A 19,012-nucleotide genomic window follows, 5' to 3' on the forward strand; every position below is an offset into this window, starting at 1 on the left:
TGTTGGAAAGCACGAGATACTGTAAATATAGTAAAAGGACGAGCATCATTCTTCTGAAAGGTCACGTTCTCACTATAGCTGATGATGGCGGTGGCGCTAAGCCATCATCCACCCATCCGTCACCTATTGAACCCTTGTGGGACTGCCCTGGCTTAAATTCTAAGCCTTTTGATTACACCCCAAGAAGTGATGAGATCTCTCGGGTATTCTGCAAGCCACTCACAGTTTGATTGGATGTCACTTTTTGCAGGGGTGTCGCAGGCCGAGGCCTTGAAAGAGGAGAACGACTCGCTGCGATGTCAATTGGACGCCTATAGGAACGAGGTGGAGCTGCTGAAGCAGGAACAGGGCAAGAACCAGCCAATCCGGAGCGAGGAGGACAGCACGCACTCACAACAGCTCAGTTTCCTGCAGCAGGCCCTGCAAGGCATGCAGAAGGTAAGCATAACATGATTCATGACTTTGAGAACTGAGATTCTCTTAAACACTAGGGTACGGTGCTTAAAAAATAAAATAAAAATACACAAGGAGTGTCAAAGGGCTGCACCGACTACAGATTATTGCAAACTACAGACTTACTACAGCATCCCTTGATCTAAAACCTCAACATGAGGAAATAAAGAAACTTTGAGAAGGGACTGCACATGAGGTAATCCCCCTTCTAGGACAACCAGGTTGCAATGGACAAAGAGATATTGTCAACATGAAATATAGGTCATTCATAAGATAGACACTCACAAAAACTAAAACTAACACAGAAAATCCACTTTTGTTTTAAAATCAAATCGCATCGGAATCATGATACTGGTCTGAGAAATCGCAATCAGGTTTTTTCCCCAAGATCGTGCAACCCTAGTGATGATGCCGTATCCCGGAACTTTCCTGTATTCCCTAAAATCTACACGTTTTGTTCAAAATTGACGGGATTATTGATCCAGTCGAAAGCATTTTGTGCAAAGATTAATATGTGGTCATTTCAGTTTTTGTTTTAAAAAGTGAAAACATTGTACAATGATGTGCCGTTATTGCAGGGTTTTTAAAAACGACATATTTTGTTCAAAATTGACAGTGTCATTAATCCAGTCAGAAGAACATTGCCTCAATGATTCTATTGTCCTAATTTCATTGTTTTATTCCGTCTCAATTCACATTGCGCTTAAAGAACAGACATACCATTCGCATCCCGCTGTCGGTGCGCCGAGTAATTACCTCTTATATTGAGCTGGCGAAGGGAATAAATGAATTGGAAGGCAGCAAATTGCTCTCCGCGCCCGCCGAATTAGCCGGTATTCAAAAGCGTACGCCGGAAACCCCCCGCCGCCCTTCCACTGTCTCCAGCACCATCTCCTCACCGCAGGGGGTGGCCCATCAGAATATTTGTTAGCGCTAGAACATGAACGTTCGCTTTCTTTGTATTTGTTTGCAATTTGCTGTGTCGCTTTTTACCTATGCAGACTCCCGTCGTTGGTTTTTTTTTTGTGTGGTAGCGCTTTAATTTCGGGCTCTGTAGATTGATCTGAATGTTCTTGTGGTGGCAGCAACTCTTGAAGATGCGCGAGGAGCTGAAGCAGCGGGAGTGCGAGCTGGAGAAGAGTCGAGAGGACAAGAAGCAGCTTAAGCTTCAAGTGCACACACTCAAGGAAGGATTGCAAAGCTTGCAGAAGACACAGGTAAGCATGGAATATGTTTGGAATTATACAAGAATTGTATAGTAATCCCTCGTTTTTCCTTGGGATTGTGTTCCAAAAGGTCACTCGATAGTCAAAACCCACAAAGTATTAACCTTTATTAAATACTTTATTATAAATAGAAACCAAAGAACTCTCAACATTGTTTTAACAAATATCTTGTGTATTTGTACTTAACCATTCAACATATCAGGGCGTATTTAGAATATATTTTTTTTTTTTTTAGGTGCACCCTGTAGTGCAAAATATCCTGACCCCTGATGCCCTAGATAAAAACATTATAATAAATAAATGCTATATCCCAAGTATTAATGTTGTAAGTCTTAGGTATGACTCAGCCGAGGCTTGAACCAGCAACCTCCCAGTCTCGGAGCGAGCGCCCTACCCCCATGGCCACCAAAAGTATTACTTTTGTGTAATAGCCATCCATATGATTAAATAGGATCATAAATATGAGGGAAAAATTATCCAATTTTATGCACCTTTGGTGTGAGATAACATGAGCTGGTCTGGTTGAGTAGCTGGTGGATGCAGAGGAGGAGACGGTAAGGCTGATTGAAAATGAAACGCATTTTATAACTTCCACTTGCGAAGATTTCCCTACCCTTTGAAGATGTCCTTTCTTCAATCGTCTCTGTATTTTTAATAATAGTCCTGATTGACAATTGGTTACAGCCATTTAACTTAGCGAGGGTTGCAATGTGTTTTTTTCATATTTCCTGATAATCAAAAGCTTCGTTTGCATGGTTATAATGTTTTCGCTTCTTCCTTTAGCAACTTATTTTTAATTATATTACAATATTTGCAAGTTGTACTTTTTATTCAATATTGTCCTTTTTCATTATCGTTTTCATTTATTTTTATATAGGAATAAGAATAAAACTTACACCTAAAATAAACAAAATATTTGGATATTTATAATAAAATATATGTAATTTTTCTCATTTCAATGTGTTTTCTTATTTTGAACTTATTTTTCTTTTAAGTTTTTTTTTTTCACTATACTTGAACTTTTTTTTTCTTGAACATATTTTTTAAATTGACTTTTTTTAGACTATTATTCATACAAAATAAGAATACTTCAACAATTAAGCATATTGCTGATGAAAAATATTGCCCTGTTGCCAAATTGTTTTCCCCAAAATATACTGTTTTAATATTGGCATTATTACTAAAAACAAACTTAAAATTAAAAGATTGTTGAAATGGCTTAATATCTTTTATTTTAAACAATGTTTGGGCCTCATGCGACTTGATGGCCAAAAACATAGTGTATAAAATAAGTCCATTTTTAAAATATCATAAAAATATGATTGATTGAAATGTAATGATTCATTACACCTGCGAGTCAACCAACCAAATGTACTTGTTATTTACATTTCCAACATGTCATTAGCTTCAAGAAGACAATAACCTGAGAAGTGTCTGACTTTTAAGCAAAAAAAAACCCCGTGATCTCGTTTTGCAAAAAGTAGCCGACTCTTTTAAATAAACCGATACAGACGTCCCCAAAAATGTCTTTTTCTTTTGCCTTCATTTTTGTCCTCGCACGACTGAAGAGAACACAGCCAGAGCGTCGATTCGCAGCTCAAGCCTTCTAATGTTCTTGTTCCCGAGCTACGCTCGTGCTTTTTCTTTCCTCCTTTTTTTTTTCCTAAAGACACTCGAAAACGGAGCGTTATTTTCCTGCACTTTGCTACCAAATGAGGCGAGTCATTTGCCCGCGTCGCTTCAGCTCGTATAGAGCTTGCGTAACAAAGCGACGGCGCCATAATAGGAACGATGGAAATCAACGGGGAACCTTCCGATCGTTTGTGACATTTTTCAAGTGATTTTTTTAGGGTTTTGGTTGCAAAAGTCAAGTGAAGACAAGTCATGATTATTTGTATAGCCCTTTGTCACAATAAGTCTCAAAGGGCTGCACAGATCGCAGACAACTGCAATAATTTATCTATCTATCTATCTATCTATCTATCTATCTATCTATCTACCTACCTTGGTCATATCCCTCAAGAGGGGTGACCGACAGCAAGACAAACACATACAATAACAAAGAAAATAAAACGGGAAAAAATAGCAAAAAAAAACACACACAAAAATGTTTGGACCATGGCCAACCCAATTGCCCAAACACCCAAACAAGTTAGGCACCTCGGCACCCATGTTGGTCATGCTTTCGTCCCTTCATATGAAATGGGACACCAGAAAGCGGCCATGTCACTCGGGTCACGGTGACAAAACACACTCTTTTGTTCAACAGCAGGGCCCGACAGCTTTCACTGGTTTACCCCTGCCGCATCATACGGGTGCCCAGCCCATCCTTAAGAACGCGTCCACAATCCCACTATCCTTTCACAACACCTCTCCACTCATTCCTATCACCAACAAGAGCTCTAGCTTCCATTATATTTAGACCTCTTTCCTGCAGTGCACTCATAGCACAGATCGCAGACAACTGCAATGATAATACCAGAAAATACTACAGGAATACTACGAAAATCCAACTGCAATAATACTACAAAAAATATTACAGATATACCGCCAAAATTCCACTATGGAAATACAATAAAAATACAACAGCATTAATACTACAAAAATATTATAGACATACTACCAGAATTCCAATATGGAAATACTGTAATAATGCTACGCTTATCCTCAGTAGGGTCGCAGGGGTGCTGGAGCCCATCCCAGCTATATTCAGGCAGTGGGCAGGGGACACCCTGAACTGGTTGACAGCCAGTCGCAGACAATTCACTCGCTCATTAACACCTAGGGACAATTTGAACCATCCAATTAACCTGATATGCAAGTTTTTGGAGTGTGGGAGAAAACCGGAGTGCTTGGAGGAAACCCATGCAAGCACTGGGAGAACATGCAAACTCTGCACAGGAGATTCAATTTTATGACCTGTGCCGCGGACGCGCTAACCATTCAGCTGCTGTGCCGCACTACAAAAAAATATTACAGATAAACTATTGAAATGCTACATAAATACAACTGCAATAATACTACAAAAAAATATTACAGATGTACTACCAAAATTCTACCATGGAAACACTACAAAAATACAAAAACTCTAATACTACAAAGATATAACAGATATACTACCAGAATTCTATGATGGGAATACTGCAAAAATACAACTGCAATAAAACTACAAAAATATTACAGATATACTCCCAGAATTCTACTATGGAAATACTACAAAAATAAAACTGCAATAATACTACAAAAAATGTTACAGATATACTACCAAAATTCCACCATGGAAATACTACAAAAAACCCTGACTGCAGAAACACTACTACTATAGAAATAATAAATAAGGAAGCCCTACAAGGTAACCAATAACTGAGGGTATAAAAAAGCAAATCAGACAGATTGGATGGCCCAAAATGAAAATACTACAAGGGGGAGCTATGAGGTCCCGGCGCTGATCGCCAAGCACTGCAAACTTTTCACAGATGGTGGCTTTATTAAAGACTGTTCCAAGAACACCAGGTTGAATAGTCGACCCTCACGCATTTTCAGATGACCAAATCTGGCAAGCTTCTGAAAAGTTTTGACACCCCTGCACTAGATCAAAAGGCATTCAATTCTATGTCATGAACACACTAGTTTTAGTCACGGTACCAGAAACGAACATTTGAGCATAGGTAAACAGAAAGTTGACCTGAAGATGTAACGCAAAAATTACAAAAAAAATGGTGTATCTGACAGGGATGTGATTTTTCCGCTAATTCGCGGAATTCCGCTTTTTTTATCTCCAAAAATAAAATTTTAAAATTTCCGGTGTTTTAATTGGTAAAAAAAAACGATTTCGTCTCGACAGCATGCCATTTGAGTGTTTCCGTAACTGAAATGAAACGTACTTGCGATTGGTTGAAGTCTCGTGTTGACCAATAAACGCGCTTGTTATAGGAGTGTGCCATTGTTCATTTCTCACACGTTTTTGCCGGGTGTTTAAAGAAAGATGTCCGTGATCGAACGCAAAGATGCTCCGCGAGCTAAAGAAATTGATAAGATTGTAAAAAACAAGTTTCGATGGGACTGGTTGGAGAAGGAATTATCTACGAATGTTGGAAAGAAGACTGTGACGAATTTGTTCAATGACTTTATTCGGAAGATCGATCGTGCCGGGAAAGCACTTTGCATTTGGTGTCATGATACCATCGACTATGGTGGGAGAGGTTTCAAAGCTCTTGAAAGTCACGCAAAGAGCAAAAAACACGTGAAAGAACTCCAGTCAAGAACGACAAATTATTCCATCGCTGGAAGTTTCGGTGCCCAAACGAAAACTCCAAAACTTTACGGCCTCCATCCCTTATTGACATCACAATCGGAAGCGGTAATAAAGAGACGTGATCCACCCCAACAACCTGTACCAGTTGCTGATAGAGTCGTGAATTTTGAGGTAGGTGGTAAACTTTTCAAATTTATTTGACAGTTTTCCCATTTTTTTCGAAAATATTATAACGTAATAAAAATGGCCATAAATATTTAACAATTACAATAATAGATTTTCATGTGTACATTACACCAACACTTTACTGTAGGGCCTATACTTATTGTACTTTTTACTGCCCTGGTCCTACCTGGTTTCCCCCCCCCCCCAGCTAGCAATCACCCCCCCCCCCCCCCCCCCCCCCCCCGCTAATTTTCAGATAATTTCACTTTGGTCAAATCACATCCCTGATCTGATGATGAAACTGGAAGCACGGCAGCGCAGTGGTCGGCGTGTGTGCGGCACAGTTCTGAGGTCATGAGATCGAACCTCTCTGTGTGGAGTTTGAATGCTCTCCCCGTGCTTGCGTGGGTTTCCTCCGGCACTCCGGTTTCCTCCTACATTCCAAGGGCATGCATGTCAGGTTAAATGGCCGGTCCAAATTGTCCCTAGGTGTGAGTGAGTTGTTTGTCTCTGTGTGCCCTGCAACTGGTTGGCAACCAGTTCAGGGTGTCCCCTGCCTACTGCCCGAATATAGCTGGGATGGGCTCCAGCACCCCAGCGACCTTTACTGAGGATAAGCAGTGCAGATAATGAATGAATGATGATGAATCTGACATTAGATAAATACATAGTTTTATGTTGGTGTTTATAGTTTATGTTGTCAATAAATATTTTTTTTTTTCTTTTGTATGTGATTTTTGGTCACAAGGTATACAAACAAAACACTATTTCAGTTCGTACAATAATTCTACAGCATCCAAGTTGACAGTATTAGATAAAACAAATCAACCCATTAAACGCACAACAGTAAGTAACAAACAAAGAACTGAAAAAAAAAAAAACAACATAAAAGTACCTTGGCATACTCAAGAAGAGCGAGTAAACTAAATCAGCCCGCTGCAGTGGGTGGTTCCCCACACGTGAGACACCTGAACATTGTTGCAAAAAAAGTACATCGATAAATATTCATGCGCAGTAAATTATACATGAGACGAAGTTAAAAGTCCAATGGGGTGGGTGGGACAGGCAAGATGTAATTACATCGGGTAGGATAATCATTCTGGGGTGTCAGCGAAGTTTATTTCCCTCCCATAGTTAGGGAAACCAGACCCTCTTGAGTAAAACATATTAACAGAGCCCTTAAGTGTAGATTACATTTTTTCTAGATGCAGGTACTGAAAGGTAGACTGCATCCACATAGTGTGAGATGGAGGGACTGACGATTTCCATTAGATTTTTTTTCATTGTCGCATGCATTCAGCATCGCTTGTCGCTTTCAATGCTCAGGTTGAGCTGAGAACAAGCGAAACAAAATGTAATACCCATTTTCAATCCAAAATTAGGGGTGCGCGTCAAACGTGAGTGCGTGTTATACACAAATATATATATATATATATATATATATATATATATATATATATATATATCATCTCATCTCATTAGCCACACCGCTTATCCTCAGTAGGGTCGCGGGGGTGCTGGAGCCCATCCCAGCAATCATCGGGCAGTGGGCAGGGGACACCCTGAACTGGTTGCCAGCCAATCGCAGGGCACACGGGGACAGACAACTCACTCATTCACACCTAGGGACAATTTGGACCGGCCAATTCACCTGAAATGCATGTTTTTGGAATGTGGGAGGAAACCGGAGTGCCCGGAGGAAACCAACGCAAGCACGGGGAGAACATACAAACTCCGCACAGGAAGTCTGGAGCTGGATTTGAACCCACGCAGGAGGTTCCCAAGACATGAACTGTGCCGCACATGCGCTAACCACTGCGCTGCCATGCTGCCCCATATATATATATATATATATATATATATATATATATATATATATATATATATACACATATATTCGGTTGTGGCCAAAAGTTGACTAACCCTTGTAAAGAACATAATGATATGGCTCTCTTGAGTTTCCAGTTATTTCTACAACTCTGATTTTTCTCTGATAGGGTGATTGGAACAGATAGTTCTTTGGCACTGTTTTGTCACTGCCATGATCAGGAAGCAAACCCAAACTATCACCTGCTGCTGAGAGAAAATTGGTCAGGATAGGGTTACATATAATAGAAAGGGCTAGCTAAAATATCTTTAAAAAGTAAAACAAAACAAAAATGCGAACAACATAGTGTCGGAGATACATCACTGCCTTAAAATGATTCTGTCCATTTGATTCCTAGCACTGCTTTTCTTTGGTACGCCTAGTGTCACTTGCGGCATAGCGGCGGAGTCTGAGGCTAAAGTGTATTACGCAGGGTTTGGTAGAGTTACTTTAACTGGATTACTTTTGGATTACTCCAATACCAAACATGCTAATAAAAGACAAAAGAAACTAAATATAAATAAAATTACTAAATTTTGTGCAGGCTTGGGGAGTAACGGAATACATGGAACGGCAAAAATGATGTTGGCAAGCTGTTTGGATTTATTTTCATTTTGTTTCTGTCGCATTAGTTAGTTAGTTAGTTTTGCCAGAGATCAAAGCCAGGAGAGAAAGCTTACCACGTGTTGTAAGTCATAATTTTATTCATATTTAGTTTCTTTTGTCTTTTATTAGCATATTTGGTATTGGAGTAATCCAAAAGTAATTGAAAGTAATCAAGTTAAAGTAACCCTACCCAACCCAGGTATTACGGTAAGAGTGTTATAATGAAAGCTCAAGAGTGCCATTATTCAATTAAAAAAAAAAGCCTTAAAACTAGCATTCAACGATAAAATAGCTTTTAAAATAAAAAAAACCTTTAGCAAAAACATTTGAATTACAATGTGATCATAATTAAATTTTACATGTTATATCACTTTAAGTAAAAAGGGAAAAAAAGTATTTAACCGGCTAAACACTTAGAACTGAAAATCACCCTGATATGTTGATACAGTGGAACCTCGGTTCTCGACCATAATCCGTTCCAGAACCCTGTTCGAAAACCGATTTGTTCGATCACCAAAATCATGTTTCCCATTAAAAATAATGTAAATCGTTTTAATCCGTTCCAACACCCTGAATGTTTACCATGAATGTTTAACGTAAACTTAAAGCTAACCCAGGCTAATCGTACGTTCGCGTTATCGTAATCTTCCGTACGAAAGATTACGCTAACATGAACGTGTAAAAATTGAAATAAAGGATAAAGAAAAGAATTATGAATAGGATTTCTTACCATTGTGGTGGTCAGCAGAAGGCGCAGATGGACGGTGCGGAGGAAATTTATTGTTTGGAAGGATGTTCTTTTCTCTTAAAATACAGATCTAATGACACTTGCTTCTGCCTTCTTTTTAGCACTTTTCTAAAGTGACTAATGAGAGGCATAATTAGGGGCTAAAACACTTGGTACACCTATATTAAAAGCGAAAGCAAAACGAAGCACGTCCGCACGCGATAACTGTTGGTCAGGAAAAGAGTGATCTACACCCGTACGCCGCTCAGCATCGCACCCTAGCGTACGCACTCACGCATTACCGGCGTTCAAACTCCGATTTTTTGACCAAACAGCGAAGCAAGAATTTCTCGAAATTTTTGGTCGGACTCCGATTTGTTCGAACTGAGAGGCGTTCGAAAACTGAGGTTCCACTGTATATATTTGTGGATTCACAATATCTCAGCCTTTAGTTGTATCAGTAACTAGATCAGAGGCCCCCCGGCGTTCAAAGTTCCCTTCTTCACGGTCATCATTATTCACCCATTCATTCGGAATCACCTTTCTTACCGGAGCGTCCGCCCTTGAGACGCGTTTCCCATCCGAAGGGCTCGATATCGATCGGCGACCACGACACTCGATATTTTGTCCATCGACTAGCGCTCATATTCACAACGCTAATGCGCGTGAGAGGAATGGCCGTCGTTAAAAGCTAGCCCGAGGACTGATATGATTACAGTCCACGTTCGGAAGCGTACGTCCACTTAAGAGTGCGTTCGAGTAGGTCTCATGCTCGCGATCGAGCCCGGGGACAGAATTGTCAATAGTGCATTAACGCCGATGGCATATATAATAAAAGCATTTGCACGTATGCTAGCAAATATGCTAATTTGATTCTGGCGTTGGGGCAAACGCGAATGGTGAGAGGCACCCTCATTAATGGAAGGGGACGGGAAAATCCATTGTTGGGTGTGCGTTTCCCTCAAGATTAGCTTCACTTGTTGGGTGATTTGTCACCTTGACGAGATCTTTTCCACCCATTGACTGACCCCTCCCAACTTCCCCTTTGTAGAGTTAGCCTGCATTAGCACTTGCGCAGTTCGCTATCAGTGTTGTTTTTTAAACAAATATATTTTCTTTTATATTACAAAGATGAATATCTGGCCTTCCATGTACTTTGACTTTAGAAAAGCTACATACATACATACCTACTTACATACATACGTACAATCTCCCTTCGAAAAGCGCTCCCTCTCGCTCTTTATCTTTGTTTTCTTTCTTTATTTCTATCTTGTTCTCTCTCTCTCTCCCTCTCTCTCTCTCTCATTTTCTTATTCGTTTGCTTTCTCTATATTTTTTTCTCCTCCGTGTTTTCTTTCCTTCTCATTTTCTCATTGTCTTTATCTCTTTTTATCCCTCGTTTTTTTGTCACTTTCTACATCTCTCTATCTTCCACTCTCTTTATCTTTGTCTATTTCTCTCTTTCTTGCATTTTTTCCTTTTACATCTCTCGCTATTCCTTACTCTTTTTCTTTCTCTTTCTGCATCTCTCTTGCTCTCTTTCTCCATCCCTTTCTCATTCTCTTTTTCACTCACTCTTTCTCCCTGTCCCTTTATATCTCACTCTCCCTTTTCTCTTTCTCTATCAATCTATTACACTGTTATTCTCGTTCTTCCTCTTGCTCTCTTTTTTCTCTTTTTCTTTCTCAAAGACACTGGTGACGGGTCGATATGAATGAGCTGCGTCATCTCTGTGTTGTTTGTTTAGTAGAAACCATTTTAATATTTGAATCAGATAAAAGTTCCCTGTTTATTGAAACAATAGAGGCTGTTAAAATACAGTAGCATAATACATTTTCAAAATTAATTTATTTGGTGCTTAATGTTTCAATATTATTGGTGATATAGCATTAAAACAATAAAATCTGATCAACCATTTGGGAGCCAAAATAGCCAGCTCTTTTCAGTGAGCTGAGCCAAAAGAGAAGGTTCTCTAAATAGAGCAAGAATTCCCTCAGTGTGTTTTCCTTAAAAGAACATATTTACTGATACATTACTAATATCAATATGTTATGTTAAATATTGACAAATATCTGGACTTAGATGTCCTCTTTTGGTGTTAGAAAATCCACACGAGTTTGTTATCAGGGCGATTTGCGCTGCTCAATAGATCATGGATTTAACCCCGCCACCTTCCCTTCCTATCTTTCTCGGGTGGACAAACTGATTCATTCGGGTGTGCCAGGGCCATGTTGCCATGGTTACCAAGGTCAGACACAACTGGGTTGATCAATTCATCGAATCATGTAAGAGAGGAAATAAAGAAGTGGTAGTAAAATCAGGAAGTGGACGTCTACGTCGCTCATTGGCCACTTACTTTGTCCACTTATAATAATTTATCTAGATAGCTTAAGTGTTAATAAAATTGTTTTGTTCGAGTATCATTTTCTTTTGTGCAAGTTTGCTTGAGTTTTAGATTGTTGGGTCATTTGTTCTCTTTGGTCATTACTTATACATAGCTTATATTGATTGTCATTACGCTACTATCATCCATGCTAGCTGTTCATTTATTCGTGTTGTTTACTTATGTAGTTATTCATATATGAAGGTAGAGATTTTATTTAGCTAGTTGAGGTGTATTTGTACTAAACAGATGAGTCTAATTAGCTAGCTAATTTTTGTTTTTTTTGTTTTAGGTATCTCTTTGTTGGTAATGAGCTATTTGAGATGATTGCTATTTTATTTCAAAGTAAATAGTTAGCTAGTTAAAATGAGTTGAGTAATTGCTTGCTTATTATTATTAAGTAGCCTTTAGGTTTGTTTTTTTGTGTGTTTTGCTGTTTAACAATGTAGCTTATCGGTGAAGCAACCTAACTCATATTAGTTATCTACTAGGTAAATGATAAACGGTGTTAAGTTTGTTAGCTGGTTGTTTTTAAATTGGTCAGCATAGTTAGCAAGATAGCTCATTTATTGTTTTGGGGGTGAGCTAATCTGGTTGGAGTAATGGAGTTCCTAAATAACTTTGTTGGTATTTTCTTTTAAGTTGTTCATTTGTTCAATCAGTTCTGGGTGTACGAAGATGGCTGGGATGGGCTCCAGGACCCTTGCGACCCGTCTGAGGATAAGCAGGGCAGATAATGGATGGATGGATGTTCACTTGTTAGTTTGTTTGCTCGTCTAGTTATTTATCTAGCTAATGTCATATTTTTGGGGGGATTAGCTAATGGAATTACTCCTTAAGTATTTAATTATGCTCTAGCCTTTAGATACTTTATTTGCTAGTTATGATTTATTCATTCGTTAGATTGTTAGTTTGTTCTACCTAAAGTAGCTGCCAAGTTAAGGAAAATGATGCCATTGTTCACAGTGACAATTTGTTAGCCTCCGTTTAGTAGCTAGTTATCGTACACCTGACTTCAAAGATACAAAAGCAACAGCCAGCCTCAAAATTCAATATATATATATATATATATATATATATATATATATATATATATCCTGTGTGGAGTTTTTCATGTTCTCCCCGTGCTTGAGTGTGTTTCCGCCGGGCACTCCGGTTTCCTCCCACATTCCAAAAACATGCATGTCAGGTTAATTGGCCGGTCCAAATTGTCCCTAGGTGTGAATGAGCAAGCAAGTGTTTTTTCCCTGGCCAGCAATAAGTTCAGAGTGTCCCCTGCCCACTGCCCGAAGATAGCTGGGATGGGCTTCAGTACCCCCCGTGACCCTACTGAGGATAAGCAGTGCAGATAATGGATGGATGGATGGATATATATGAATAAAAATAGAGCGACATAAGCACAACCAAGCTTATCTTTAATTAGAAGATCAGGGTAAAAGCTGCGTTGACAAAAACAAGGCACTAACTCTTCCGATAAACTTGAATGCTTTTGCTTATTTATTTTACGACCCTGAAATATTCAAGACTTCAACAGGAGCTTCCTTACATCCGTTTCTTATTGTGTTTCAGCTGGAACGATCCCGACAAGACAACAGAGGTTGCGATGAAGCCGCGAATCAAACCAATGTAAGTACCTTAGAACCAGAGGTAAGATCTTAAGCACGAGTGCGAGCACAATCTGGCCAAAATTTTTCGGCCCATATCAGACCTTATGTTTCGATCATTTTGTTCGGGTTGGGCCTGGTTTTACCCTTGCTGACCTTTTTAAATAAATATATGTTTATAAAAATGTATACTAAAAGGATGTGTGGATACTAGAAAGAACAAAAGTAGCGGGGGCCATGTAGCGTGATATAATCAGTGTCTTGTCACAACTCACTGATGTTACTATGCTAACATATTGACAACAAAGGCCATTCGCTACGCTAACATTATAGTACGCTGCGGCCTTTCATGGCTGTTCGTAGTTATGGCCACAAGAGCTTGTGGTCCACACAAAAACTGAAGTCACCTGATCACAACACTTTACTGAACTCTTGCAATTTCCTTCCTGTCTGTCTATTATCCACCGGTCATTGTTCTTTGTCTCTCTGGATTCTCTGTCAAAGTGCTGCGCTAGATTTTTAATGACGTACTGCTGCTGTAATTGATGGCACAATTTTCGTCTGCCTTAAAATCTTCCTGTCAACTCTTTGAAAAAAAAATCCGTTAAACGATTTTCTGGGCTCATCTTACCTATACTTACACCACAAATACCAAACCACACACATGCAATATTTGGATTTAGTTTTGGGGAAAGATCCAGAGGCTTCAAGACAACAAAGAGTGTTTGTAGGGCGCCCTACATTTTGTAGGATGCCAAACACAGACATCATTCTTTCTCTATTTCGCCACCTGTCACAGCTCCCGAGCAAACAGTCTGATCGTTCGTCTTCCAAGCATACTTTGTGTTCATGTCGCTCCAGGCAAAAAGCCTTCCCTCACCTCATTCCCCTTTTTTTAACCGCCACCCACGATGTGTTTCCTTTACTTGTGTGTTTTGTCGCCCGCTTCAATTGATTTAGTTCCACGTCTGCTGCTCGATTTTTAATTTATTTTTTAACTTTCTAAGCTAATATGATCTCAAACAATTTTACCGGTTAGCAGGAATAACATTTGTGTATGTTGTCACAAGGATGAGAAGTTATAACAGCCTGCTGGGCATATGGGACATGTGAGGGGTCATAAAATAATGTTTTAGACCGTGGACCACCAGGTTACGACATTATTAAATTTTGAGGGGAGGGTCGTAAAGTGAGATTAGTGTATGGCGGGGGATTGAAACCTGATTAATACATTTATAATAACAAAATATTGCATCAACTGCTGTTGGCGGCAGTAGCTCAGGGGGTAAAGCTTGGGATCAAGAAGTCGCAGGTTTGATTCCCAGCTCCTCCGTGTTATATGTCAAAGTGTTCTTAGGCAAGACGCTGAATCCCTAATGCCCCAGATAAGCAGTTAGTTGCCTTGCATGGCTGAAGCTGCTATTGGTGTGTGAGTGTGTGTGCATGGGTAAGAGTGAAGTACATTGTAAAGCGGGAGGTCTTCAGTGACTTGAAAGGTGCTATAATAATGGAGACCATTGTTTATTGTTAGCTGCACGATGGCGCAGTGGTCAGCACAGTGGTTAGCGCAGTGGTAAGCGCGTGTGCGGCACAGTTCTGGGGTCATGAGATCGAACCTCCTGTGTGGAGTTTGCATGTTCTCCCCGTGCTTGCTTGGGTTTCCTCCCACATTCCAAAAACATTCATGTCAGGTTAATTGGCTGGTCCAAATTGTCCCTAGGTATGAATGAGCGAGTGAGTCTTTCTCTGTGGTCCCTGCAACTGGCTGGAAATCAGTTCAGGGTATCCCCTGCCCACTGCCAGAGGATGGCTGGGATGGGCTCCAGCACCCCCGCGACCCTATGAGGATAAGTCGTGCAGATAATGCATGGATGGATGTTACATTTTCAGGATTAAAAAAACCGTTATGAAGAAATATACATTTAAAGGAAAAATTAGGGTTAATTTAACTTGACGTGACTTGAGCTGGTAAAGTACTCAGCAGGTGTGAAATGTATTGGAAAAAAAAACAGATTTATTATTATTATTGCATGAAACTTGTTTTATTTGCAATGTAAACAGAATCCACTATTCCAATGAGTCGCCCACAAACAATTGAATTGCTGTTAAATGTTTACAGTACCTCCTTTTAAAAAAACGTATATTGCATTTTTGTGTGCCTAGGAAATCACGCCAGTGTCCTGCAGTCAGGAGAGAGAAGGCCCAACAGAAAGAAGATCACAGAGTCCTGTCCACTCTGAGAGAGAAGCCCTGCTCGTTGGTAAGACTCACTAAAATTGGAGGTACAATTTGTACCATATTAATTTGGAGCTTTTAAATTTATTCACTGCCAGCCTCAGTAAAATGGATCTTTACCATCTATTTCCTTTTTTAGCGACCTACATATATTTGTCCACGGTGGCCAATTTCAAATAGATCGTTGACCTCTATGGTCGTCTATAGCAGCCTTAATAAGATAAATATTTGATGTCTATAGGTCTTTCACATCTATTTCCTTCAATTACAGTGAATCAGTTAAGGGCAAAAATAGGTCTGAAATGCAATGTTTTAACACAGAGGGGCATCAAGATAGCTAACAAAAACAAAATGAAATAATGAATAAATTACTGATATTAAGAAGAAATAAAATGCATACTTATAAATAAATGTATAAATAATATGTCTCCTCAAAGAGATGTCTTGAAATTAAGTATCAAAGACACCCAAGGCTCCTTTTAGACCTTCAAAGACTCATTCAGTGCCAGCAAAGCTAAAATGGATCTTTGACGTCTATTTCAGTCTATGGCAGCCTGATTAAATTATGTATTTGACATGTATAGCCATTTACGGCAGCCTGCATTGTTCACATTTTTGATTTGATTTTTACTTTTTTATGTATGAGCTAGCATTTAACAGTATTTTTACTTGATTTAATTTCCCTGTATATTTCTGGTCGGAGCCTTCGCTCCAAAAACGTTGCTTTGCTAGTGATTCCAAGAGCCAAGAAGAAATCTGCGCGTTTAAGATCAGGGGAGGGTGTAATAGTAGTCTGTACAGCCCTTTGAGTCTTCTTGTGATTAAGGGCTATACAAATATACATGACTTGTCTTGACCTTGTAAAAGTAAATTCCATCTTAAGCCATCTAGGGAAATCTTGTTAAAATGGAAGTTTAACTTTTTTAGCCGTCTGTGGCAGCCTATTACATACATATTTGATGTATATCGTACATCTATGTCTGCCTTGATCAACAAATATTTGATGTCTAGAGCTATATATGGCAGCATAGTTAAAAATATTTTTGACATCTACCTCCATATATGGCGACCTGGATAAAATAGCTCTTAGTCGTTTGGATCAGCCTATAGCAGCCTAGCTAGAATGAATCATTGCCATTTAAATCCCCCAATGACAACCTAACTAAAATGGATATTTGACGACTATAGCCATCTATAGCAGCCTAGGTAAAATAGATTTTTGATGTTTATAGCCATCCATGGCAGCCTAGCTAAAATGTATCCTCGATGTCTATAATCGTCTTTGGCAACCCGGATAAAATTAGATTTTAACGTCTTTAGCTGCCATTTGCTGCCTAGCCTAAAAGAATATTTGACGTCTACACCTGTCTGTGGCAGCCTAATTAAACTAGATATTTTACATTGAATGGCAGCATAGCTAAAATCAATTCTTGCTGTTTACATCGATGAATAGGAAACTAGCTAGACTGCAACTTTGACGTCTTTAGACGCCTATAGTAGTCGAGCTTTAATGTATCATGGACGTTTATAGCTGTCTATCGCAGCTTAACTCAAATAGATCTTTGACGTTTATAGTTGTCCATGGCCGCCTAGCTAAAATGAATCCTCAATGTCTATAGCCGTCTATGGCAACCAGGCTAAAATTGAAATATGAAAATATGAACGCTGCACCTCTTTTTCCTAGCTTACTGTGTGCTGTGTTGGCTATTTGCTAGCAGGGACGCAAAGTGTTTTCCTCCAGGGGGGGAAAAAAGCCTTAGGGGCCAACAAGAGCCTTGGTAGAAAGCATGAGGCTACGTCTCTTGATGCTCCGCAGGTGGTTGCTTGTGAGCAGAGTGAGCGTGTGATGGGCCCCCGGGGGCCACAGGAAGCAGATGGTTACTCTCACTTGGGCAAAAGCTCGTCTTTGACGGGGCCTTGGCGACCAAGCCCCTGTTAAACATGTTTTTCACCACAGAAAAAAAAAAAAAAAAAACATTTGTCCTTAATGCCTTGTACTTTTTTCTGTGTCCTCCCTTAGGGATCATCTCAACGTTCCTGCATGTGCATCCTTTTGGAGCCAGCATTGAGTACATCTGCTCCTACTTACAGCGACTCGATACTAAGGTACTTTACTATCTGGATGCAATGGGAGCATGCTAACAATTGGGATGCTAACGTATACTGAAATAGCAATCAGAGTAAAGAAAGTACTTATGTAAAATAAATCAAACTAATAGTCGTTTCAAATGTTGATCATCTAGTGGTCAGACCTCCACTACTAAGTTAGGTTTTAGTATCTATACTACATTTCCTCACAAATTCCATGTGCTGGAATTAAAAAGAAATTACCCCATTGATGGCAAATTTTGCTCATCTTAAGTGTCTTAATATACTCTAGTAACTTTTTTTTACAATAAAGTAAAAAAGATATATTTCCTATTAAATGAGAAATGTATGTTTTTTATTGATGTTTATAAAGTTAATTAGGAAACGATGATAGTTAATTGGCAGATGATTTATGTATTGGTCTATTCATTTCTTCATTTATTTCCACTTACTAGCCTGTTCAGTTGCCTATTACTTCAAAAAAAATTCTTACTTTGTTGGCAGCAAAATTAGCTAATTTGGGGTGTATGTTTCATTTTTTTTCAATCGATTGTTTTTTCGTAATAGAATAAAAAAACATAAAAAACATTTTCTAGTAAAAAATAATAATTGATATTATGTCTATATTCTCATCTCATTAGCCGTACCGCTTATCCTCATTAGGGTCGCGGGGGGGGCTGGAGCCCATCCCAGCCATCCTCGGGCAGTGGGCAGGGGACACCCCGAACTGGTTGCCAGCCAATCGCAGGGCACACGGGGACAGACGACTCATTCGCTCATTCACACCTAGGGACAATTTGGACCGGCCAATTCACCTGAAATGCATGTTTTTGGAATGTGGGAGGAAACCGGAGTGCCCGGAGGAAACCCACGCAAGCACGGGGAGAACATACAAACTCCGCACAGAAAGTCTGGAGGTGGATTTGAACCCACGACAGGTTCCCATGACATGAACTGTGCCGCACAAGCGCTAACCACTGCGCCGCCGTGCTGCCCCTATGTCTATATTATATTTTTTTTAATGTTTTTTCTAGTAAAACAAGAAAAAATACTTTAAATTTAACTGATTTGGGCTGTCAGTGTTTTGGTATATCCAGTGGTTTTCCAGTAAAATAACATTAAAAAAAAAATATTATATTTGGAGAAATTAAGAAATGTCATCTTACTTTGCTATGTTTTTAATTGTTTTTGTATTTTTTAAAGAAGAAAAAGAATAATTTAATCTAGCAAAACTCATATTTATTTATTTGTATTTTTGCATGTCTTTAATGCACTTTATAAAGAAACCTCAGAGTGAGAAGAAATAAATCTAATTTTTCAAAATGAACAAAAATATGACTTTTATATTGATGTCCGCTGACAAAAAGGGGGGAAAACAATGCATGCTGTTTACTGATATATTG

The 19,012-nt window shown here is 39.2% G+C and overlaps 1 protein-coding gene and 1 long non-coding RNA gene across 5 annotated transcripts in view; one reads left to right on the top strand and one right to left on the bottom strand.

The window, feature by feature from the left end:
- enox2 (ecto-NOX disulfide-thiol exchanger 2) overlaps positions 1 to 19,012 on the top strand; it is a 307,278-nt gene that overhangs the window by 284,659 nt on the left and 3,607 nt on the right. For all 4 annotated transcript variants that reach the window (XM_088343564.1, XM_088343563.1, XM_088343566.1 and 1 more), the window contains 5 exons: positions 251 to 438; positions 1,539 to 1,670; positions 13,252 to 13,308; positions 15,450 to 15,546; positions 17,542 to 17,627. In XM_088343564.1, the coding sequence (XP_088199690.1) occupies positions 251 to 438; positions 1,539 to 1,670; positions 13,252 to 13,308; positions 15,450 to 15,546; positions 17,542 to 17,627 (560 nt within the window). The remainder of the gene's footprint in view (positions 1 to 250; positions 439 to 1,538; positions 1,671 to 13,251; positions 13,309 to 15,449; positions 15,547 to 17,541; positions 17,628 to 19,012) is intronic.
- The window catches only part of LOC148360130 (uncharacterized), a 32,843-nt gene that overhangs the window by 3,222 nt on the left and 10,609 nt on the right, over positions 1 to 19,012 (bottom strand). Inside the window, exon 3 of the long non-coding RNA XR_015851287.1 lies at positions 224 to 420. This is a non-coding gene — a long non-coding RNA (uncharacterized LOC148360130). The remainder of the gene's footprint in view (positions 1 to 223; positions 421 to 19,012) is intronic.

This window comes from Urocampus carinirostris, chromosome 9, assembly GCF_059441175.1.
Source record: "Urocampus carinirostris isolate Australia breed hairy pipefish chromosome 9, RoL_Ucar_1.0, whole genome shotgun sequence".
Taxonomy (NCBI): Eukaryota; Metazoa; Chordata; class Actinopteri; order Syngnathiformes; family Syngnathidae; genus Urocampus; species Urocampus carinirostris.